General features: G+C 35.1%; 2 protein-coding genes and 2 long non-coding RNA genes across 15 annotated transcripts in view; 3 read left to right on the top strand and 1 right to left on the bottom strand.

The window, feature by feature from the left end:
- The window catches only part of dcbld1 (discoidin, CUB and LCCL domain containing 1), an 88,550-nt gene that overhangs the window by 30,317 nt on the left and 32,033 nt on the right, over window positions 1-26,200 (bottom strand). For all 11 annotated transcript variants that reach the window (XR_015518013.1, XR_015518012.1, XR_015518010.1 and 8 more), the window contains 2 exon segments: window positions 8,911-9,044; window positions 96-136 (listed from right to left, as the gene is read on the bottom strand). Coding sequence is in view for 2 of the 11 variants with exons in the window: in XM_087297844.1 (XP_087153970.1) it covers window positions 96-136; window positions 8,911-9,044 (175 nt within the window). In the remaining 9 variants the exon portion in view is untranslated.
- LOC147839443 (uncharacterized) overlaps window positions 5,202-26,200 on the top strand; it is an 837,962-nt gene continuing 816,963 nt past the window's right edge. Inside the window, exon 1 of the long non-coding RNA XR_015519156.1 lies at window positions 5,202-5,468. This is a non-coding gene — a long non-coding RNA (uncharacterized LOC147839443). The remainder of the gene's footprint in view (window positions 5,469-26,200) is intronic.
- Window positions 12,699-17,907, top strand: LOC147839444 (uncharacterized). Of its 2 annotated transcripts, XM_087298721.1 has the most exons (6): window positions 12,699-12,789; window positions 14,302-14,408; window positions 15,570-15,781; window positions 15,877-16,953; window positions 17,039-17,207; window positions 17,288-17,907. In XM_087298721.1, exons 3-6 carry the CDS (start codon window positions 15,571-15,573, stop codon window positions 17,421-17,423), a joined length of 1,593 nt encoding a protein of 530 aa, XP_087154847.1. In that variant the 5' UTR covers window positions 12,699-12,789; window positions 14,302-14,408; window position 15,570; the 3' UTR covers window positions 17,424-17,907. The 2 variants fall into 2 exon arrangements, with proteins under 2 accessions (XP_087154847.1, XP_087154846.1); XM_087298720.1 differs by having other exon boundaries at window positions 12,725-14,408.
- Window positions 18,034-21,960, top strand: LOC147839445 (uncharacterized). The gene is made up of 6 exons (XR_015519065.1): window positions 18,034-18,181; window positions 18,275-18,342; window positions 18,516-18,588; window positions 18,664-18,723; window positions 19,365-19,475; window positions 21,444-21,960. It is a non-coding gene; the product is annotated as an uncharacterized LOC147839445 (long non-coding RNA).

Here is a 26,200-nt window from a genome sequence, read left to right on the forward strand (position 1 = left end):
TCATGTCAGGAAATAATAGGATTAATCCTACACCAATATGTGCACTCAATTCACATCACCATTGAACCATAAAACAAAACAAAAAAACTGCTTACCGTTGGTCACGAATGTGAAGAGGGTTTCAGACAATGAGCCACTGGAAGACAAGAAAAACAGACATCAGTGAGCGTTTTAGAAAAGATCATCATTATTACTGTGATTAATTAAAGCCCCTGTCATGGGAAAGTAACGCCTACTTGTTTTCACTGTGGAGGTCTAAAGAGAGTCGACTTTCACTACCAAGGCTTAATCTGAGGTTCCTCTGGGCTAACAGGCTGTCAATATCCTGGGCCAGGATATCGACAGTTGAAGTTAAAATTATTGACCCCTTATGTTAAATTGATTACTTAATATTATTTATTATTTAAAAAAATATTTCCAGAGTGTTGTTTAAATAGATTTTTTCTACATGTTTTTAAAAAATATTTTAAACATCTTTAAATAACTATATTTCTTAAAGTGGCTAATATTGTTGACACTTTACCAGAAGGAAAAAACACTTTACCAAAAAACACTTTACCGGAAGGAAAAAATATTACAGGAAATACAGTGAAATACTGTGCTTGCTATGCTAAACAGCACTTAAGAGATTTTCGAACAATAAAAATAATACAAAAATAAATAAATAAAAATCACAGGAACACTATTTATAACATAAATTAATATTTTAATTAAGACACATTTAAATTTCCTGTGCAAAACAATCAAAGTTGGTGCTGTATACGTAACGTGTAGCTGTAAATGTGTTTATTGCATAATTTATGCTAAGTGTATAAAAAAGTATGTGTATAAAAAGTGTAACGGAGTGTATAAAATTGTATAAAAAAAAGAGTGTAACGGATCACAAATCTCACGGTTCGGATCACGTTATGGTTTTTTAGTCACAAATCAGACAATTTTTCGGATCAGCCAAAAAGGGGAGGAGACAAATGTAATTTGCTTTCCTATTATTACAAAAACAGTACAGCAAGACACTTTTGGTTTTAAAAAACAGAACTTAGAACCTGTAATTTTATTTTAAATAAAGTGAAGAAATAATCAGCTGAATAAAAATAAACTGGAAAATATTCAGTACTGAGAAAAGTTCACTGCTACTACTACTGCTGCTGATAACGCTAAATGTTGAAATCCAACATTATAATTTGTACAAACCATATTTATTTTTAGTTTCATTTTCAATAAATGATTCAGTTATTTACTCTTAAAACTTCATGTTTCATTGCTAGACGTGTCAATTTAGAAAAATTATTCAGTGGCATATTTTTATTGACTGGCTGTCGCCACCTATAGGTTAAATAATGTAATGGCTGCCTACAACTTTTATATTTAAGCATCAAGTTAAATGCATATGAAGGTGATTTTAATCTTCACCATAAACATCAGTGGTTTTATCTAAACTACAAAATGTTGTCCCAGAACTGCTGTGCAATTATATTGTAAACTAAAGACTGAATTTCTTTCTTGATTTTTGTGTTTTTCAAACACAGATTTGAATGCAGCGATTCGAAGGATTAATAAACATTTGCAAATCACCATCATTTATGATTTATGCACGTGTGTGTTGAGATCCAGATCTTTTAATGATTAATCATGCAACTTACACTGAATGCATTAACGCAGGCTAAACAAATAGTGACAGAAAACACCTTTAATAATCTAAGAAACTTACCGCATCCTGAATAACCCACTTCTTCCATCATCATTATATTTGACAGGAAAGCCTAAATGCTTTCATACATGTGATTAGAATGACGCGAGAGGTGACCTCTCTGTGATCGTTACAAATCTAGGATTAATCTACAAGTTAAAAAAATGTATTACCCCTTGGGTCACGTGTGTTCTGAACCTGATCCGTATGATTCACAGATCAACAGTGATCTGTTACACTCCTAACATATTTCCTAAGTGCTGTTTAATAGAGGGTTTTTCTTTCAACATATTTTTAAATATTGTAAAGATGTTTAAATAACTAATATCTCACAATTTTTTTTCATTCCAGCCAAAGTAAAATAAGACTTTATCAGGAGGAATTTTTTTATATATAGTATTATATATGTAATACAGTGAAATACCATCCTTGCTCTGTTAAGCCTGATTTATACTTCTGCGTCAAGTGACCGGCGTAACCCACGGCGCATGCAAGCGTGGCTGTGCATTTATACTTCTGCGCGCTGTCTCTGTTGGTCTGCATTAACACTTCCGAAACGCTAGTTGGCAGGGAGGTGTAAATGTTTCTCTGTGTCGAGTTTCTTCGCTTCTGTTTTGTGTTTCCTGAACACTTCCTGGATGTACAAGTGACTCAAACTCGCTCATTTTGAGGCAGAAACCGGCGGACGTGCAACAACTTTAACTATGAGGTAAACACAAAACAAAACTTTCCATCCGGAGCTCCTTCACGGGACTCCACACTTGTAAACAATCGCTACATTGGGTACGCGCCATTCGCGCGGCTCTCGGTCCCGCCCCGACTCGTCAGCACTACCAAGCCGACCAATCACAGAGCTTGTGCTACGCGTTGTTGCGACATGTAGTTACATTTTTTGAGAGGTGCACGTCAGTAACAGCGACGGCCATGGCGAAGGGCTATGCGTCAGCGCCGTAGCATACGCCGGTGTTTGACGCAGAAGTATAAATCAGCCTTTAAACTGCACTTGGGAAATATTTAAAAAAGAGTATTAATAAATACATAAATAAAATTAAATATAATAATTAAATAAAACACAGAAAGGCTATTAATTTGGCATTCAACAGTACGTTGAACTTTTCAATTGACATACAATTAACTTTCCGGTGGGTTTACTCACTTTAACTAATGCAAATCGCATTTTGGCATACAAGGAATATCAATTTGTTGATATTCCACATATGTTTTTTCTCGCAAACATTACAAAATCTCATATATGAAGCTGGTGATGTTGCACTGGTGGATTAGAAATTCATTTCCCAAAAACCAATTGATTAGTCAAATTAAATCCATCACCTCCGCTCTAAGTAGATTTTACAAATGCTGTAACATCCTTAGAGTCTGCTTAAACCTTACCAGGAACGACAGTCAATATCAGTTGAGTTCCTGTAATTACATTTACTCAGGGTTTTGATCTCAGGCTTTCTGCACGTTTTATTGCGTGCACAAGTTATTCCAGTCTGCTGACTCTGATCAGCACTGGATTCATTTTACTGTTAATTTTTATTCGATTGTATGTCTGTCACCAACAGTTTATTGCTCATATTCCCAGGCTGCAGATGTATATTTATTTCTTTCTTTCTTGGTTTGTTGGCACACTATCCCCTATATCCCATTTCGGTTGATTCATGCCGTCGTAAAACCACTTTGTACCCTGAACTCTGAAATCGTTTCTGCTCGGCTGCCATAAAAGTAATGAAAAAGTAATCAGATCCAGGAAGCCTGTGAAAATAACAGGTTTTTTAAGTAATGGCTGACAGAGATGCGATTTCCCAGCCTGTTTCCCCTCTAATTACTGCCACACTGCTCTTTTGAGCGGCCCAGCTGTACCCCAGATCTGCTGTCACAGGGAGAGATGCGGGACACGCTGAGGGAGGTCCTCTGAATTTAGCAGCACAACAGGACTGACAATGGGAATCTCCCTTTCGGCTTCTGGAGGCGTTACTTTCACATGACAGGGCTTTAATTAATCACTAGACACTTTTCCGCTGTCAAGGAGCAAGCCAGGGCTTACAAGGGGCTGAACTGGGCTGTTTTAGTGATTGAAAGAATTTATTAGATATCATCATTTGGAAAAGGACACTGTATACTGTATATATACACAGTTAAAGTGAGAATTATTAACCCTCCTGAATTATTAGCCCTCTTGTATATTTTATATATTATGATCCCCCCCCCCCCAATTTCCCCCTAAATCTAATAGTGTTACGAACTATTTTCTAATAGCTGATTTTATTTCTTGCCATGATGACAGTAAATAATATTTTACCAGATTTTTTTTTCAAGGTACTAGTATTCAGCTTAAAGTGACATTTAAAGGCTTAACTAGGTTAATTAGGCAAGTTAGAGTAATTAGGCAAGTCCTTGTATAACAGTGGTTTGTTCTGTAGACAATAAAAAAAATGCTAATAATATTGACCTTACAATGATTTTTTAAAAATTAAATATTGATTTTATTCTACACTTTATATGAACATATGCTGCCATAAAATTATCAAGTAAATTAATTAAGTGCATAATGATAAAGATTAAGTTGTCAACCATTCAAACTTACAATGGATTTACACACCTTTTAAAGTAGAGTCAACTTGTTGCTCTTAAGGCATAAAAATATATGATCCAGTACACTTTAGTGACCACACAATGCACAATAAAATAAATAAAAATCAGAACACCCAAGTAGGGTTGTAACAATATACCGGTATGACGGTTTACCACGATTTGAACGTGCACGATTATCATACCATGAACAATTGCTTATCAACGGTTTTAACCCTTAAAGACCGAGACAGCCGCCCGCGGCTAAAAATAAGTATTGCTCTTAAATGTTTAATAACTTTTGATCCGCTGATCCGATTCATACAATTCAAAGATTGGCATAAAGAAGAGAATCTCAGCTTTCCAGTTTCACATAACAGTCGCGGACTTTCAGAGGCTCCGGAATCAGTGCGGTTACGTCATCAACATTTGACAACGCTGATTTGACAAAGAAACGCTCGTCACTGTGTCTCCGGACAAACCAGACATGATACATTGATGCATTATCCCTCCTCCATGCCCAGATTGGTTCAAACTCGCTATATCACAACCAATAAGCATAGGTTTCGCTTTTGTTTGTGGACCAAGCTTTTTGAACAACACGGAATGAGAGAAAGGCATACATTTATGCGCGGCTAAATAAAACGCCAAAAAAAAGTTTTGCATGAAATAATTCTCATACTAAGTACTTTTGCATGCACAGCAGCACAGAAACATGACAAAACAGTGACACAGCAAAGACGAACTGCTGCTCTTTCTGTTTTCAAAAGACAAAAATGAAGATGCAGCTGTTTATCTGCATTGCAGACAACCATTTCCAAATCCATATCCACAGACAACCATATCCATGCTGGCACATAAAACCTAAGGATGGTCCATATTGAATCTAGTTTCGTTATGTAACTATTTATAGTATAGTAAATATTTATATCTATTTTTTACTGAGGATTTGCACCATGTTTATTTGGACTTTATTTGGACTTTGACACATTATTTATTATTTTCTTATTTTTATTTGTTCATTGTAAGTGGTGTTGTTTATAGTAACTAAAAATATATTATTTGGAAAAAGTCAAATTTGCTTCACTGTTCTATTATTTTGTAACATTTGTAACATACCGTATACCGCGAAACCGTCAAACCGTGGTATTGTTTTAGACGATTATCATACCGTGAAAAATTCATACCGTTACAACCCTACACCCAAGTATCTGCATAGCAATAATAAGGCTGGGCGATATTGCATAAAAAAAGTTATCACGATATCTTGTTTCATTTTATGCTATATTAATAATTATTAAATATTTTTAACAATACAATTAAGTATATTTGGATTTTTTATTTTTATTCAATCACTTTATTTTAAATTACCAACATTACTAAGGCAAATAGTTTTAATAGTTAAAAGCAAAAACAAGTTGAGGTGTTTTCAACTAAGTGCAGTTGGAAAATGCGCGCAGTTCAGATGTGTGCTACTTGCACAATATGTGCACGTCGCTCCCATATGCACGTCGTGCAGGTGGTTTGGCTCCATTGGAAATGACAAACTTACAGCCTAAGCTTATTGCCGTTGTTTACAAGGCACGCGCTCAGCAGCCACATTTCAATAAAGCTATTGCCTTCATACCAAAACTCATTCATTTTCTTTTCAGCTTAGTCCCTTTATTAATCTGGGGTAGCCACATCGAAATGAACCGCGAACTTATCCAGCATACGTTCAAAGCAGCGGATACCCTTTACAGCTGCAACCCATCACTGGAAAACACCCATACATTCTCATTCGCACTCAAACACTACTGGCAATTTAGCTTGCCCAATTCACCTATAGCACATGTCTTTGGACTACGGTCAATAAAAAACGCTTCCAATTTTATCACCAACCCAAAGCAATGATATAGCAAACAGCAACTCACACCCACAGCATGCTAGCAACCACACAACAACACACTAAAAATATCCAAAATACCTAGCAACTGCATAGCAACACCACAGAAAACACCCAAAATACCCTAGACACCAAATAGCAATGCACTACAAACCATTTACAACACCTTGGTAGCCATCACTTTAATAAACTTAACAACTCGTAATAGCTGAATATCAACCTCTAAATAATCCCACAATTCCCTATAAACCTCCTAGCAACATTCAGCATTTCCAAGACTATTTTATTAGGATATTTAATCCTGTTTTCCAGTGCCAGATCACAACAGAAGTCATACTAGGTTTCTATTCCACAGATTAGACTTCTATTAAACAAACAATTTAGCCTAGTATGATTTATCTTTAAATAACGGCATGTCATTTCTGTCTCTACATTGTGCATAAATTATTCATTACCCAGCGTGAATTAACATATGTAAATAAGAGCATATTTTCACTGCAAAACAGTGAAAGACACTATAAAATTAGTAATTTACTATGACATTTTGTGACACACTAAAAACAATGCATCAGTACACTGCAGCAATACCCAAGCAAGCTCCCGAGAAACAACATAGTAATGCACAACAAACAAATCAAGAAAGCCCACAGAAACGAATGTGAAGAAGAGGATATGCCTTGTAGCTTTCAGCAGGTTTTAAATGGGACAGCAGTATAATCTCTGGCTGTGGGAAAGTCCTAATAAATCACTCCTCAATAGACACTTCAAGCACTCCTCAGAGACTATAACGAGAGGCAATCTCAATTTCCTCCTTAACCTGCCCCCCAATTCCCCACTGACAAATCGGTGAAAGAGCAACTGTCCAGGCTGAGTGTCCCTGACATTATAGGTATCTATGCACATATATTCATATATTGTAAATCTGCTCATAGCTTATCCAACCTGTACATAATTTTGATAGTACATCCATCTGTAAATATGACCATAGTTTTCTATAACTGCACTTTATAACTTATTCCTGTATCCTGCACTTGCTGCTATTGCACTGCTGGTTAGACCTAAACTGCATTTCGTTGCATTGCACTTGTACATGTGTAATGACAATAAAGTTTAATCCAATCTAATCTAATCTAATCTAATCTAATCTAATCTAATCTAATCTAATCTAATCTAATCTAATCTAATCTAATCTGAACAGTCCATCACAAAAAAAGAGCAGAAATCACCGCTTAATAATAACTCCTACAAATACAAAACCAACCAAGGAAACATTGAGCCATTTGCTGAAGTCCTGGAGAAAGACGTGTTGTGACTTGTTAGGGGAACCAGAAGACAGACTTTCACTTTCAAGCTTTGAAACTGTAATTTAACCGTTTTTCTAATCTAATCTGGCAAACCCACAACAATCAGAATATTTGTTTATCCTCATTTACCCCTGACTTTTCACTTGCCACAAACCCATTTTAGTTTCATTTTTCTGTTGAACACAAAACATTTTTTTTTTGTGAAAAAAAAGTTTTAAAGTTTTGGAACCACTTGAAGGAGAGTAAATAGTGAGAAAATTTTCATTTTAAGACAACTATCTCTTTAATGCAGTGTTTCTCAGCCACATTTCTGGAGGACCACCAGCTCTGCATATTTTCCATGTCTTCTTAAACAAACACACCTGATTCAGATCATCACCTCGTTAGCAGAGACTAAAAGACCTGAGATGGGTGTGACAGACCAAGGTGACATCTAAAACATGCAGCATTGGTGGTCCTCCAGGGACGTGGCTGAGAAACACTGCTTTAGTGCATTGCTTTCGCTTCACTTGTAATGGTAATATTTTTTTTACACTAAAAACAAATATATATGAGGAAAAAACTATTGTTTTCAACCCCAATCCTGACCCTCTTAGTGAATTCTCTATACGTACCCCAAGACATGACATGCCACCTGGTTGGCAAACAAGTCAAATCAACTAAAGCTTCCAGGAGGATGTTTTTTTTTTTTTTTTTTTACGTGTCGGACGTTGCAGGATGTTTTAAAGGCACAATATGTCATTTTAACCACTAGAGGGAGCATATTCGCAGCAAACTAAGGTGTAGTTAAATGACACCCTGAATGATTGTGGAATCATGGGAGTTGTCGTTTTCACTTAATCCTATCATGATACTATGAAGTAGAATAAGGCTGAAAGTGGTAAAAGCAAACATGAAAGCTAAAGCAATTGCTGATGAGAGATGAATGTGACGCAAGGTAAAAGCAGCAGAGCTTTTATTATGCCACACCTGACTGCTTCCCGGTTTATACGCGATCACTTACAGAAGAAGCAGAGCTGTTTTATCATACTAAATACGGAAATATACTGCTGCCCTGACTTGTTAAACATATTAAGGTGTCTTTGGCATTTCCCTGTTTTCTTTAAAAAACAAATCAGAAACAAATTCTACGTTAATAGTTAAACTTGCTAATTTCTCTGCATTTTAACATACTTCAAAATATTTTGAATATATAACACTGTTCTAGTATAGAGTAATATTTTTTAGTAATATTACTATATTTTTAGTAACACAATCTACACTGAAATTGAATTAAAATAGTAGATTTGGGATATTTCAATGAAAAAAATCATACATATTGTGCCTTTAATAGAAGAAATGAAAGCCCACAAGCTGATTCTCCTAGGAATATGAAAGCATTCACAATATGCATGTAGCACAGATAAAATCTGAGGCTTCAAGCGTAAAGAAAGACCACAGCAACCACTGCAGAAACTCACTCTTTTGACTGGATGCCATTAGCTCTGACCGCAGGGTAGTAACTGAGCCCTCTACGATTCTCCACCGTGATTGGTCCTCCAAACTGGTCCATGATGACCCCAGCATGCACCGCTGCTTTACACAAAACTGAATTCTGAAACAGAAAGTAGAGACAATAAGCTGAGTTAATAATGGAATGACTAACAGAGATAAGACAAAAACTGGAAGACTTAACATGCAGGTTTTTCCCCTCATCCACAACGGTCAGGATTTATTTTCAGTTTGGTGTTATCTTTTGTTTTTAATCAAAACCTTCATTTAAAATGAATCAATGTTTTGGTTTATTCATTTTAGACTTTAATGTATGAGGAGCTTATTTCTGCCATGTCCAATTCAGAGTTTTTCCACAGCGTTTGCTCAAAAAAACTTTGATTTTCTAACTTTTCATACTTTGAATGAGATTGTATTGGATATAAATTCATAATTCTGAAAAAAAAAGTTGTTATCTTGTAACTATTTCATGTTTATTTGCAACGTTTCCATTTTCCCCCCTCCAAATTTCAACAGTCCGTCAGAATTGCAACTTATTGCTTTTGATATTTTTATACTGTGGTGGAAATGAGCTTTTCCCAACAATCAAATACAGCCGAAAAAAAATGAAACAATATGTTATTTTAATATAGTCCAGCGCTCTCCAGCCTCTGGCACCTAGACTGCAGCTCTGCACAAGACGTTTGGCCATAGGAAAAATGGCTGTGCCCAACTGAGCCTGGTTTCTCTCGAGTTTTTTTTTAATTCTTCACTTTCGCCAATTGGTGAAGTTTTTTCCTTGCCACTGTCGCCACTGGCTTGCATGGTTTGTGACCTGTGGAGCTGTGCATTGTTGAATTTGCTCTTCAGTGTTTGAACACTCAGCAGTGAACATCAAACCCCACTGTACTGAACTAAACTGAATGTGCGAATCAGGAAACACAGTTCAGAGCACATGCTTTGATTGCAAAGCTTAACCCTAATATAATAGTGTGAAATATATTTATTTTCACTCATAAGAACTCTGCTAGCACAGGCATTTAATGCTATTTACTGTGGCATTTGATAATTATGAAAGACAGAGCATATGGCATGCATGTTTTAGACTGAGGGGGCTTTATAATTTCCTTACGAAGCCAAAATAACAACAATTACAGCAGCCAATGGAAATTCTTAGCATTTTTCAGCTGCTGCAACTAATGCTAGACCCTTGTCACAGTAAACCCTTCTTTAGCATAAAAAAACCTTTCTGAAACCACTTATTATTTATTTACTTTTCATTTCTTAACAGGCTAGAAGAGGTGACACCAACAATTGAATAAAAGATCTGTGATATACTTACATGTTATTATATTTTGAATGCCTCTTTTAATGTACAGTTAAGTGAATTTTAAGGGCCACTAAGCCCTTGAAGGTTAAGGTCAATATTATTGGCCCTCATAAGCAATATTATTAGTTTGAATGTCTACAGAAAAAATAAACATTGTTATAAAAGCCTGTCATAGTAATTATTATATATCAACTTAATCGCACAACACATGGATATAACCTCAATAATTTTTTACACACACACACATATATATATATATATATATATATATATATATATATATATATATATATATATATATATATATATATATATACACACATACACACACACACACATGTATATGTATGTATATATATATATATATGTGTGTGTGTCTGTGTGTGTGTGTGTCTGTGTATATATATATATATACACACACACACACATATATATATATATATATATATATATATATATATATATATATATATATATATATATATATATATATATATATATATATATACACACACACACACACACACATACATACATACACACATACATACACACATACATACACACATACATACATACATACACTGTAAAAAATGTCAGTGAAAACTACAGTAAAAAACTGTAAAGCAGCAACAGTAAAAGACTATTTAAACCAAAATAGTATATGACTGTATTACATACATTAAATCACCGTAATTTAAGAAAGAGTACATAACTTTAATTTTTACTCTTTTAATATGTAATAAATACAACTTTTTACAGTAAAAATATATTTTTTTGGTGAAATAAATAAAAAAATACCGTAACTTCTCAAGCAAGTAATTACCCTAAAATCAACAGTATAATTCTGTGTAAAAACACATTTTGTTGATGTGTACTATAAAATTTACAATATAAAACCTTCAAAAATTCAACAGAAACTTACTTTAAATTCTACAGTAACAAGAGGTTAAAAGAATGGTATATGTTAGTCAAATAAAAGGGATAGTTCACTCAAAAAGAAAAAAATCCAAACCCGTAAGACCTTTGTTCATTTTCAGAACACAAATTAATATATTTTGGATTTAATCGTAGTTCCTCCCATAGACAGCAAGGGTTCTTACGCCACAAATTACAATGTTAAAATCCAAAGTATTTTAATTTCTGTTCCGAAAATGATTAATGACATATTTATTATTTTTTTTGGTCAAACCATCCACTTTGTTGAAAAACAAAAACAAAAAACAGCATATGCTGGTAAGGTATGCTGGTTTCAATGCTGGTCTTGCTGGTCTCAATGGTGGTCAGGGCCAAGATATTACATTGAAACCAGAATACGGGCATCAAAACATAGGCTACATCACCAGCATATGCTGTTTTATTTGAGTCTTTAATGTAAAATGTTATAATATTCTGTCATTTACTGTACTTTTGTGTATTGTTCATTAAATAGGCCCTATGGATCAAATCTGAGATTTAATTGCTAAAGGCAATGAAAAACAAATTCAAGATATAATTGTAAAAATACAAATATATCGACCTTTATGTAATCATTCATTCGTTCATTTTCTTTTCGGCTTAGTCCCTTATTCATCAGGGGTCACCACAGCCGAATGAACCGCCAATTTATCCAACATATGTTTTACACAGCGGATGCCCTTCCAACTGCAACCCATTACTGGGTCCATCCATACACACTCATTCACACACATACACTACTGCTTGTCTTTGGACTGTGGGGGAAACTGGAGCACCCGGAGGAAACCCACGTGAACACGGGGAGAACATGCAAACTACACACAGAAACGCCAACTGGCCCAGTCGGGGCTCGAACCAGTGACCTTCTTGCTGTGAGCACTACCCACTGCGTCACCGTGTTGCCCACTATGTAATCATGTTGTAAAAATATTAGATTTTTCATATTACTTTGTATTTAATCACAACTATATAGGTTAAAGGCTGAAATAAAAGGTTGAAATAAAAGATGCTAGAATGAGCAAAAATAAAAGATGAATTATGAAGACAATTATGAAAGTGTTTTTAATTATGAAATGTGTTTTATTATTGATTATTTATTATTAAACAGCATGTTTTAAAAATTCTGTAAAAAACATGAACACACATGCAGAGAAAAAAAAAATCACGATCTGCATGCAATGCAAGTGGTGAGTCCAATGCCTATTTTAAATTTTTTCATAGGGTAACTTGCAAATTGTGAAGTTGGGGGAAGACTTTTTGTCTGACGCAAAGTGTATTTATTTAACAATTACTTGTTAACTTGAGTATAAATTACGAACATTTATACTATTCAAAGTGCATATTTAAATGTAGTAATAGCACCACTCAGTAAACGAAGGTGAACTGTCAACGTTATTTTATATTTCAGTTGGCGAAAAATGAGCGCGCACACCGTTTAAAATGGCGGAATAGCACCGCCCAATGAGCTAACGTGAACTGTCGACATTTTATATTTCAGCCGCCGATTTAGCGCGCCCGCTCTTCAACTTGTGATGCTTAGTGCAAACCTTTGGCACCTGCTAACTCCACTTCTCTTTTCGAGGTAAGTCTGTTTGACAACACGGTTCTACACTAAAAGTACATTTTTACAGAATCAGTATTAGCGATGTTGAGTTGCAATTTCTGTGGCAAGTCAGTCAAATCATTGAGGGCTTATGTAATACATTGCAAACTTCACCGAAATGAACCGCGTTTATTTAAGTGCTTTGCAGCCGAATGCAAACAGACTTTCTGTACATATGCATCGCTTAAGGCTCATTTTTACAGAAAACATAACGTAAATGCGCCTGTTAACGTTGCTGTCGGGACAGATGTTATGCCTATTAAATGTGCAATGGCGTTATGTGATCGACAGTGTGAAGATGCTAAATCTCTAATAGCACACTTGAAAGACCACATTGTAGAAGGACGTGTTGTGAGTTGTCCAGTAAGAGGATGCACAGATGCTTTTAAAGTTAAATCTTCCTTTACCTCCCACATGTCACGGAAACACAAACATTTCACAGAAAGCACAATTAGTGACTTGTACAGAGACTCGTCGGCTTATCAGTCATCTTCACAATCTGTAACAACCGAATTAACGTCACATGACTGTGGCCATGAATTTGAATGTGATGTAGATACATCCGACGATTTCAACGATCTTTTTCTTAAAAATATTTGTTTATTTTACTTAAAACTGCAAGGGCAGCTCTTAGTGCCTGATTCAACCACACAGAACATTGTTGAGGAGATTCAAAATATACACGAGTTGGGTCAGACATATACTTTAAGTAAACTTGCTTCACAGCTAAAGAATGAAACATCCTTAACAGAAGATGAGATCACCAAAATTTGTCAGTCTGTCAAGGAATCTGATCTGTTTTCTGCATGTCATACAGGGCCAATGAGGACTGCACACACAAGAGCTCAGTGTTTCAAAAAAAATTTCAATTATGTGGAGCCTAAGACTGTTTTGTTAGGAAGGGATGAGAACAGAAAAGATAGGTTTGCCTATTATGTGCCAGTCAAAGAGACTTTAAAATGCTTATTGCAGTCTGATATGTGGCAGGATTGTATGTCTGAGGAGCACCCCACTGACACACCCACAGATGTTTTAACTGATGTTACTGATGGCCAGATGTTCAAATCAAATGACTTTTTTGTTCAGAATCCATCAGGCCTAAAACTAGTACTGTATCAGGATGCATTCGAAGTTGTTAATCCTTTAGGCTCTGCAAAGACAAGACATAAAATATTAGCTGTTTATTTATCTGTAGCTAATTTGCCACTTCATGTAAGGTCAGACACAAACCACATGTCACTTGTTTTATTGTGCAGAGAAAAAGATTTTAAAGAATTTGGGCATGCTAAGGTGTTCTCTAATTTACTAGCAGACTTAAAGTATTTGGAGGAGAATGGAATTCCTGTTTCAGATGAAACCGTAGTAAAAGGAACAGTCTATTGCATTGCCGGCGATAATTTAGGATCCCACTGCATTGGTGGGTTCTCTGAAAATTTCAGCCGTGCAGAACATTTCTGTAGATATTGTCTAATTACTCGATCTGAATTTCAGGGTGATCCAAATCTGTGTGGACCAGCCCGGACAATTCAAAACTATAACTCAGCAATTGACCGCATCCAAGCAGAAGGAGCACAAGACGTGGAAGGAGTAAAATTCAGGTCAGAATTCAATACTTTGAAATACTTTAATGTGTGTCAGCCTGGTCTGCCACCTTGTGTGGGACACGACATATTTGAGGGTGTTTTGTCATATGATGTGGCACTGTATCTGAAATACTTCATAAAAAAAAAAAAATGGTTCACATACTCTACATTGAACAGGCGTATTAAACAGTTCAAATACTGTGCCTCAGATGCTGCTGCTAAGCCATGTGAGGTCAACCCTCAAGCAGGTAAGCTCACTGGAAATGCAATACAGAACTGGAATTTTTTAAGACTGATGCCTCTCATAATTGGTGATCAAGTGAAAGATGCAGCAGATGATGTGTGGCAGCTGACTCTGCAGCTGAAAGACATTGTGGACATGGTATGTGCTCAGAAAATCTCTGTTCCTCAAATTGCATATCTTGAAGTCCTTATTGAAGAGTATTTAGAATCCAGAACATCTATATTCCCCGAAACTAAGCTGAGACCTAAGCATCATTACTTACGCCATTATCCAGCACTGACTCTGAAATTTGGCCCCTTGATTAGATTGTGGACAATGCGTTTCGAAAGCAAGCATAGCTATTTCAAAAGATGTGCAAGAAATTTGAGGAATTTCAAAAACCTTGGTCTCACTTTGTCTAACAGACATCAGATGTTGCAGGCTTATTTATCAGCAGGCTCCAATAGACAGGCTGTTTTGCAAATTAAAGGTGGTTCTCCATTCTACTCAACACTGTACAGTAAAGGCATTCAGGATGCAGTCAGACAATATGGTTTCACTGATACCAACACAGCTGTCACAGTAGAAATGGTTTATAAAGGAACAGCCTACAAGAAAGGACAGTTCCTTGTCACAGGGTATACTGACTTGGTGGAATTTGGTGAACTTGTGCTCATTTTGGTAAAAAACAACACCGTTTATCTTTTGGTGTCAATGTACACAGCAGAATTCCTTCCTCAGTACCATGTGTACTCAGTGAGGAAAGACAATGAAATGATCCAGTGTTTTAACATCTGTGACATGATTGATTTCTATCCATTGGCTGCTTACATGAAAGATGGACAACGACTGGTTCCATTGAAACACAGTGTTTTGTCACACTAATTATGTCTTGTGCTGTCAAAATTGAAAGTTTTTTTTTTCTTTTTGTCTTTTTACATTTTTTTACTCAGAATGGATGACGTAGAGCCAAGCAACATAAGCAGTGCCATTACTAATGTGTTACCAGACCTACCAACCTCAAATCTAAATATTGTATTGGAGACATTACAATCTTTAGGTGTGGGAGCCACTGAAGATTTACAGTATATTAAGGAAGCTGATCTGCTCACAGTACTGAGACCAGTTCAAGCTAGAAAACTGTTGGCTGCATGGAAACAATCCAGTAAGTACATTATGCAGAAAGTTACATTTACTTGTAAGTTAAGATAAAAAAAACAAATTTCATTCTGTACATTTAAATTTCAATTTATTTTACAGCAGAGACAACTGAATTCCATAGTCAGTCAACATTGACCTCTCCAGTGTCCTCAGCGTGCTCCTCAGTCTCACTGTCTTCCTCACCCTCACCCTCACCATCACCCAGACACATGATTGCTACTGCAGATTGGGTCGACAGCTTCCAGATTCCATGGGAGAAGCTCCCAGAAGCCTTAATGCAGAGTTTGGAGAGAGGGAAAAGGCCAAGCTCAAAGTTACGCAGAGAAATGATCCGAATTGTAGTTGCTGAAATGATGCATGCCTCTTCTTCTCCTGGTAAACAATCCTCCACAGAGGTTGCGAAGAAAATGGTAGCAAAGTATCCACTGTCACTGCAAGATGTTATAGAAGGTGATGTGGTAGGAACAGGATATCACTCACTCGTCAAGCAGCTGCAAGCACGAATTGAAAATGTAAAGCGGTCTTCAGTACCAAGAATATTAAAGCGCAGACGGGGGTCAGATGAATTTGACACAGATGAAATCACAGCTGAACAGAGGGCAGCTGTTCAGGACACATATGGCTGCATAAAGTGGGAAATGAAGTTTATGCCAGTGAGTGAGACACTGGAAAGCCAAGAAGAGAAAAAAGAGAAAATGAAAGTGATATTTGAACAGGCAACCTTCAACACAGAGGAGGTAAAACATCTCATGAAGTGCACATACTTCTCCCAGCGTAAATCAGTGAACAGTGGAACCGATCTGCAATTCCTCATGCAAGAGTGGCCTTTCTTATTCAAGGAAGTTGGCATGGCAGTTCACTTTCATGAATTAACTGGTGTTTCCCTGAAAGAGACTTTCCTCAGTAATGTTGAAAAAAAAGGAAAACGTGTTTTAGATTTCATGAGAAGTGTTTGTGCAGAAAAAAGCAAACATGTTTTGCAAGCGGCCACAAAGCTGAAAATTCTGAGAGGACAGCTGGAGGGCTGCTCAGAAGATGTAAAAGATCTGGTGCTCCTCATCCTCTCCTACTTTAATGAAAAAGAGGAGGACTTGTTCTTCTATGTGGAAGAAACTTGTATGGCAAAAGAAGTACAAGTGGAAGGCTTACCTGTGACTCCATGCATCATTGTATGCGGTAAGTTGATCTGTTTTTTTGAAGGAGTCAGAGCTCATGTGTAATACATGTGTAATAGTTATTTTCTAACTATGTTTTCTTGCAGGAACATCATGTTATGCTGCAAAGCATTTCATGCTGAGTGTTGACCAGAAAATTGTCAACGAATACATCTCCACCTTCATCTCGGCTGTTTGCATGATGTTTGCAACCTACTACTGCCTCAACATTCACTATCCTGTGGGTCTGGGCTCCACACTTGAGTTTATTCAGAGGTAAATAATTTTATTTATTTATTTATTTTAAACAAATCACTTAATCTAGTGGTTAATTTTGAATTCTTGCATTCAAAAAGGTGTTTCTTCAACATCAATCCTGAGAAGGGCACAAAAGTGGAAACTAAGAAAAACAAGAAACAGCTAACAGTGAATCCAAGAGTCCTCACACTCATTGCAGATCTCTCAGATCATGAGTGGAGAGAGGCATGTTAAATATGGACTTTCAGTTCACATCATTTGAAGTGTTAACACAACACGTATACACCACTAATTGAGTTTTCAGTTTACCTTATCTGTTAACCACCAACAAAGAAAGTACGCTTTTAGTATTTGGGTTAATGATAATGTTTTATTGAGCATTGTTTTTGTTTAATTGGTAAACTGGCTTATTCCAGATTTTGTTAAAAGTACAATGTAACAGACATTTTTGTTAAAGGCTGCATTTGTTCCATTTTTTTTCTAGTTTTCATTGAGGGAAAGAGCAAATTTATATACTAAATTTATTTTTCTAAAGATGTTACAAAACAAATTCATTATACTCCCTGCACATAGTGTTATATGCTTATGATTTTGGCATTTATAATTATTATTAATTTATTTTTTTTGTTTCAAAATATTCTGGTACTAGCAAGGAGTTCAGAGTGTTTGGCTGATTACATGCGGAGTTTAATAAACCTTTTGGAAAATGCTTTCCAGACACCTTTTTTTCAGTGATTATTGTGACACTTCAGATTAAGTTAATGACTGGTGGGATTGCTAAAATCTAAGAATCTACGTAAAAGTAAGTAAACTAAACACTTGAGAATATTTATGTAATTATTTTTACACAAAACAGCATGTGTAAACACATTCTATAAGCTAAATATTGCATATTGTGTAAAATTAAAGCTTTTATCTTCTAACACATTTCAGGCACTGCATTCAACCTTCACTAGATGATGACTTCAAGGAAACACATTTCTGGACAAAAAGTGTTAATTAATACTTTTTTTTTAATAATGTTTATTTTTTTAAAAATTTCACTTTTAATGAGACATTTTTGTTGTATCCACTTTATTGAACAGCAACACTAAAGTTCATCAGGAAACAATGGAAAGAGATCAGGATTGCAACTTTGGTTGCTGCAATAACGGTATGTGTTGTGTTGAACTTGTTGAGCGGCTTGTGAAGCACAGCTGTTGTTTTTCCCTAAATGTAGCCATTTATTTAGTACATGTAGTGTGCATACTGCTTTTAAAAGAGTGAAAGATATGCTTGAAACATTTTTGTCTTATTTAGGACAATATATTTTCTTATGTCTGCCAGAGTTTGAACACAAGGACTCTCTTTTCCTGACAAGTCTCTATTTGGATAAGAGACCTTTCAAGTATAAATTTGGGTAAGTTTTGTTGATTATTAAACATCAATTTAAAAGTACTAATTACCTATTTAACTCTTGCTTTACCTTACACAGATGAGCAATTCGGTGCTTCCAACTTTGCAGAAACGGGGTGTGGCCAGGCTCTAAGCTTCAGTGAGTACATATAAATTATAAGCTTTTAAATTAACTGCCATGCATCAATTTGTCAGATCATACATGCTACTGTTTGGTCAGTTGCTCAACTAACCTTACTCTGTTGGTATCACAAAATTGTAGAACTAAAATTACCTTTCATTAAAAGAGTATTTTATTACAACCCAAACGTGTTTCCAATCTTTCCTTGTATAGCAGTGGATTGTCCTAATTTACAATCTCAAAACAGATTTTTATGCTTGATCTCAACTGAAGTGTAATTTTATTTTAGTTTATATTTAACTTAATTTTATGCTAGCTTTTAAAAAATAATAAAAAATTATATTGCTAAAGTTGTCTTGCACATTTACAGAACAATATTACCACACATTCATCACATTGTCATCTTAGTAAAGTTTGTTTGTGTTTAAAAAAAAAAAAAGAGTAAAGAAAATCTCAGCTAAATTGTATTATATTTATGTACATTGTTTACATTATTATTATTATTCTTTTGAGTTGGAAATAACACAAACTGCTCAATATTTCGAAACTGCAGCAATATTTACTGTAGCTATTGTGTAAATGCTAAAATTAGTTATATTTATTTAATAACTATTAATGTTAGAATTGTTCCTTTTTTGTTTCTTTTCCCCTGTTCACAGAGAGGACCTTCTAAAAGTTCCGGTTTTCTGAACATTGTATCCTGTGTGTAAGAGACCTCTCTTCAGTCAAGTCTGGACCCAGTCAGACGCCAGTCTTAAGGATAATTGATGGTAAGCAGTGTTATAGTATGGTGTAACAAATGCTAGGTAGACTCAAGCAGTCGTGGGTGATAAAAATTGTTATTTCATCATTTCATTTTTGTAATTAAAAAAAGATACACAGTATAAATACACAAATTAAATAAATGGTGCATTTATGTTTTAGCTACAGTAGGTGTATTTATATAGAGGAGCAGGAGTGCTGGTCAGAAATAAAATGAAGAAACAAATTATCAATTTAATAATTGAAGCATAAAAATTTACATAAATTACCATTTAAATGGACAAATAAATAGACAATTGTAAAACTATTTATTTAATTCATGTTTTAAAATGTGAATTAATCAAAGCGTAAAAAGTATATTTATTCATTCATTTTCTTTTTAACTTAGTCCCTATATTAATCCCTTTATTGTGGGTCGCCACAGCGGAATGAACCGCCAACTTATCCAGCATATGTTTTACGCAGCGGATGCCCTTCCAGCTGCAACCCGTCACTGGGAAACACCCATACACACTCATACACTACGGACAATTTAGCTTACCCAATTCACCTATACCGCATGTGTTTGGACTGTGGGGGAAACCGGAGCACCCGGAGGAAACCCATGCGAACGTAGGGAGAACATGCAAACTCCACACAGAAATGCCAACTGACCCAGCCGGGACTCAAACCAGCGACTTTCTTGCAGTGAGGCGATCGTGCTACCCACTGCGCTACCATGTCGCCCTAAAAAGTATATTAATAAATACTTTTACTTTGCCACATGATTTCCTCGAGTTAATCGATTTTTTTGTCTATTAACATCATTTTACAACTTTAGATTATAGTGTTTACCATCAAATTTTATATCAATAAACAACAATAGTTGACAACAGAACAGCATTAACAATACCTGCAACACTGTGATTATAATAATATATTAGCATAATGCATTAAAGGAATGGTTCATCTAAAAAAGAAAATTCTGTTATTATGTTCATGTAGTTTTAAAAACGAAAGACCTTTGTTCATCTTTTAAACACACTAAAATATATTTTATATTTAGTCCAAGAACTTTCTTATCCTCCCTTAATAAGTACATGTAATCAGTAGTTAAATAAAAATGTTATGATGATGTAACTGGTGTTATGATATACACTGGGTAATGCTCCCAGTGTACCATGTTATACATCAGAAGTGTTGTTGAAAATGTTTCCCAAAAGTATTATCATTGCTTCACACAAGGAGCATTGCTATCTGTGGGAGGATCAGAAAGAGCTCTTAGATTAAATAAAAATAATAATAATTTGTGTTCTGAAGATGGACAGAAGTCTTAAGGTTTTAGAACAACATGAAGGTGAGTAATTAATGACAAAATTTTCATTGTTTGTTCAACTGTCCCTTTAATTATGACCACACACTAAAAATAATGGTTTGGGATAAAAGATAAAGTAAAAGACTCTTTATAGCAGACAATGATGTTTGTATACTCTTTTGAAAAATGTACTGTCAACACAGATCTTTAATTGCAGTTTAAAGCAAAAATGGCACACAATGTAAATATTTTATCAACTTTATATTTAAACTAGTTTTTCTACAAATATATATTTTTAAAAACAATTATTTTATTATAGTTATAGCAATTACTCAACCTAGAAAACTGTAGTGTATTTTTTTGTAAGAATGACTAGGATTGTATCTGATGACTCCTATCTGATGATTTAGTACAAATTGTGTGAATTGTTGAATTTAGGCTCCAAGCTGACAGAGTGAAGCAAATACTTATGATAGCTCAGTGCTGAGATGTGTCTATTTCAATCTTTTGCCCTAATATTGATTATTAATTATTGTATTTATTATTAAAGTGGCCTACAAAATTCTATGGTGTTGCTTGTGTGCAGTTCATTGGTAATCAATTAAAGAAAAGAAGACTGAGTTTATTTCAGTTCAAGCATATTTCTCTTGAACTAACTTGTCTTTGTGTCTGTTTTCTGCAGAGAGATCATGCCAGTCCATATTGAAATAGTGACTACATGCAAGACTTCAAGCAGTACTACATTTCAAGTTTGGAACATACACAGTCCTGTGTCTTCCGTCAAGTGTGGGCTCAATACTATTGTTCAACCAGAGCAAGCAGCCCTGATGGATGTACAGTATATGTCTTCATTGATTATCCTTACTTTTATATATGGACACATTTTATTTCCAACATCAACACGCCTTTGTGAGTACACTGGTCAAGTTATTGGATCAGCTCAAACTGTTTTAACACAGTCCCTGTATGTAGTTTCATTAAAATCTAATAATTATAGTTTGTGCCTTCAGTTGCTATAGACTGTATTTACTAGTTCATTTTGCAATTCAAAAACCTGATTGATTGTTGTAAAATCTGTGGCAAACAACTGTAATGTCTTTTGTGTTTTACCGTGTTTTTTACGGTAAAGTTCTGGCAACCACAGCTGCCGGTAATTTTCTGTAAAACTGAACTTTACAATAAAATACTATTATATTTAATACAGTTGTTTTATGTTTATTACGGAAATAGAATGTAGTTAGTTTTACAGTATATTTATTATACACAGTAGTTTACTGTAAAGGAATTTACACTTACGACTGCTATTTTTAAAGTAATTTACTGTAAACATGTTTACAATACATTTGTTTTATTTAACAGAAATTTACTGTAAACATACAGCAGTTTTCAACTGTAAAATTTACAGATCATCAAAAAGTATTCTGTAAAGCATTGCACGTTGCAACCTTATATTTTACGGTGAACTTCTGGCAACCACAGCTGCCGGTATTTTACCGTATATTTCACCCGTTATTTTTTACAGTGTACATACATACATATATATATATATATATATATATATATATATATATATATATATATATATATATATATATATATATATATACACATACATACGTATATAAAAAAAAAACTATTCTAGCAACATGACTGTGCAACATATCAATTTCTATTGGAGGGGTTAGTGTCAGTATGGTTAAAAAAACACTATAGTGATACTATAAATGACTATAGTATATTTTCATGTAGGTTTCTGACAACTGAAAATAGATCTGGTAGCAGATATCGCAGCCTCTGTTACTTTTTACCTTGCACTTTTTTGTTAATATTTTATTATTATTTATTTAGGATATGCGTTTTCACATTCTGATTCAAATGCCAAATTATAAAATTGTTAAAATGACTATAACTAAATTAAACATTCTTAAAAATAAGATATTATGTGTTCCTTGGAAGAGTGTACTTGCATTGTGATGCTATATTATTGTCCTTTTGGTATTATACAATAAGTGGCATAAAATGGTCTTAAAATGACACTAATATTGTTTATCGCAATATATTTTGATTCAATATATAGCACAACAAAAATAGATATTGTGATAATTACCCTAACTTGCCCAATTAACTTAGTTAAACATTTAAATGCCACTTTAAGCTGAATACGAGCATCTTGAAAATCTCTAGTAAAATATTATGTTCTATCATCATGGCAAAGATAAAAGAAATCAGTTATTAAAACTATTATGTTTAGATATCTTCTTTCCATTAAAACAGAAATTGGGAATTTACAAATATATACAAGGGGCTAATAATTCTAACTTCAACTTAATATCGAAATTAAACATTTTACTAGCTTGTCTGCTAAATATTAGTAAAACTTTTCATATTTAGCAGATTTCTGTGACCTCCATGGATAAGAAGCTATCTGAATCCACACAATTTTTAAATTAACAAATGATTAATAAAAACTCCAAATACAATGTGTAAAGTGTAAATATTAATTATCAATTTTCTTTTAAAAGCTTTTTTGTTATTGACTCATTGCTGTAATCTAAATTCAAATTTCAAAACCATGTTTTTTTTTTTTTTAATTAAGTCTTAAAATTTGGTCACTTATCTCCCCGTGTTGGCGTGGGTTTCCTCCGGGTGCTCAGATTTCCCCCACAGTCCAAAGACATGCGCTTTGAATTGAATAAGCTAAATTTGCTGTAGTAGATGTGTGTGAATGAGTGTATGGGTGTTTCCCAGCACTGGGTTGTGGCTAGAAGAGTATCCACTGTGTAAAATATATGCTGGATAAGTTGGCGGTTCATTCCGCTGTGGCGACCCCAGATTAATAAAGGGAATAAGCTGAAGGAAAATGGATTTATGAATGAATTTAGTTAATTAGTTTAGTGAGTTGGGATTTAGTTCGGTAGTTTTGCTTCATGTCTTGATTTTGGCAACAGTCCTGTTTTTCAGTTTGATTCAGTTATTAATTAATTTACATTCTTAATGCTTATATTCATTGTCTCCTATCATTGTTTAATACATACTACTTTTGTTTCACATATCCATTGTTGTTATTTCTCTTATTTCATCCAGCACCAGAAAAATCTCACTTAATGTTATGTCTCATCCTTCTAATAAGACGCAACACAAGCTATGTTTCCATCCAAAACTGCAAATTAAATTTATGACAAAACTGGATTACTGCAAAAAAATAAAATAAAATAATAATAATAATAAGATGGCCAATAAAGCAGCGTTTCCATCCAACGATTCACATAGAACAAAATTGTCACTTCCTGATTAAATGGCAACAAATATCAGCAGTAAAAATGGAATTTGCTGTGGTAGGAGAAGCTGCGTGAATCTTTTCTTTATTTAATAAATGACTTGTGTCTCATAAGACAATGCTGATACGCAATAACCGTGTGGGGGCGTTTGAAGCCATGAGACGTGGAGCACAGACACTCTTGATTCTGGAGGTCATTAACAATATAATAACACAAATACTGAAATGGTTACAGCGCTTTAGAATGACCAAAACAACATTTCAGATGGTTTACAGTGTGCTCGTCCTTCTGGTTTGTCCATACACACATTTTTATCACCACATCATCCCTTATAACAAAATCACATGACTTTTTTTTTAATGTGCATACTGAAGTTTGTTGTGTAAAAGTGTTTCCATCATAGTTTATGGCACTTTTTTTCTTATCGAATAAAAAGTGTATCCGTCTCAGGTATGTGCAAATTTTTTTTATGTGCATTTTCAAAATTGATGCACATCTTGGCGTTTCCATCAACCGTTTTTTTTGCGCATATTCAAAATGAGTATAAAAATTGGTGGATAGGTGGATATCTCCAGACTAGACTGAAAAATGTGAGTCTTCTCTAGGGTGGTCTGGTGTTTTACACTGAGCACCATTAGCTTACTAGCAAATCATTACCGTGATGAGGCAACAGAAGACGTATTGTGTGTTATCAGCAGAAACAGCTGCTGTGCATTCAGACTGAGATGCTTCATTAACCTGAACATGTCTCCTCCAGTCAGGGCCATAAATACAGGCCTATCGAACAGTCTCTGAGTCTGATTTATGATGCAATAAAGTTGTGCTGGTCCATGCAAAAACTCACTACCTCAACAATGCCAATGTGCGGATTTAAGCATGTTGCTGCAGTCTGCGGTTTCTGGTTATACCTGGTATTAGAATACATTTTTGTGTGGAGGATTCTAAATATAGGTGTGAAGAGTCTGAAAGTGAACACAAAAAGTTGGGTTAGATTATTGGGCGTAAATGGGAATGTATCTCTCTCATCTTCTTGGCTGTGCTCATTTAAAATGCGTCTTAATACTAAGTGTAAATAGGTCTTTTGGGCGGTTTATTACTAAGTTCTAACCCAAATCTCTTGATTTTCAGTCTTAAGGCCTAGGCATACTTTAAATGAAATCAGAAAAAAAATCCCTAAAATGACATCATGAAGAACAAAATCAGTCCAAAACCAAGCTCTTTTTGAGTTTGTTTCAGCAGTTCGAAACAGCTCACCAAAAACGAACTTTTTGGGGGAGTTTGTATTGGTCCCAAACTAATTTGAGCTGCCATTGGTCCTACACAAACTGTGGATATGTCCTGGCGTTCTTATGCTTTTTTAACACCAGATACGACATGTGTGAATAAATCATGCTATTCATGCTCAAATAGACGCGTAAACATTGAGTTACTCACTTCATTTGAGCACCAAATTCGCTTAATTTTTGCATCGAATTCGATTCATTCACATGTCACATTCACTTCACAATAGACACGGATTCGCGTCATAAGCAGGGCTTCTGTCTGCCAGGTGACTTTACCTTTATTGCTAAATGGCTAACATGGACTTTAACGAATGTCCACCGAGCTTCAGATTTTCCAACTCGATTGATCATAGTGTTAAATGCATTAAACACTTAACTCACATTGCTTTATTCGCAAAAATCGAGTCATTCGCACCGATCGAGTAATTTGATCACAGAGTCATACGCGCCAATCAAGTCATTCACGCTAATCGAGTCATTCATTCCAATCGAGACATTTGGGCCAATCGAGACATTTGGGCCAATCGAGTCATTTGCGCCAATCGAGTCATTCGGGCCAATCGAGTTATTCAAGCCACTTTGGCCAATCGAGTCATTCGGGCCAATCGAGTCATTTGGGCCAATCGAGTCATTCGGGCCAATCAAGTCATTCAAGTCACTTTGGCCAATCGAGTCATTCGCGCCAATCGAGTCCTTCAGGCCAATCGAGTTATTCAAGCCACTTTGGCCAATCGAGTCATTCGCGCCAATCGAGTCATTCTGGCTAATCAAGTTATTCAAGCCACTTTGGCCAATCGAGTCATTCGGGCCAGTCGAGTCATTCGGGCCAATTAAGTCATTCAGGCCAATCAAGTCATTCGGGCCAATCGAGCAATTTG

The sequence above is a fragment of the Danio rerio genome, chromosome 20, assembly GCF_052040795.2.
Source record: "Danio rerio strain M-AB ecotype USA chromosome 20, GRCz13ab, whole genome shotgun sequence".
Taxonomy (NCBI): Eukaryota; Metazoa; Chordata; class Actinopteri; order Cypriniformes; family Danionidae; genus Danio; species Danio rerio.

Excerpts from the sequence above, each read along its gene's own strand:
- LOC147839444 (XM_087298720.1), top strand. The coding sequence starts at position 12,853 with ATGTTGAGTTGCAATTTCTGTGGCAAGTCAGTCAAATCATTGAGGGCT. Across the intron at positions 14,409-15,569 it reads GTGGAAGGAGTAAAATTCAG|AATGGATGACGTAGAGCCAA; the intron begins GTCAGAATTCAA and ends TTTTTTACTCAG. Across the intron at positions 16,954-17,038 it reads TCCATGCATCATTGTATGCG|GAACATCATGTTATGCTGCA; the intron begins GTAAGTTGATCT and ends GTTTTCTTGCAG.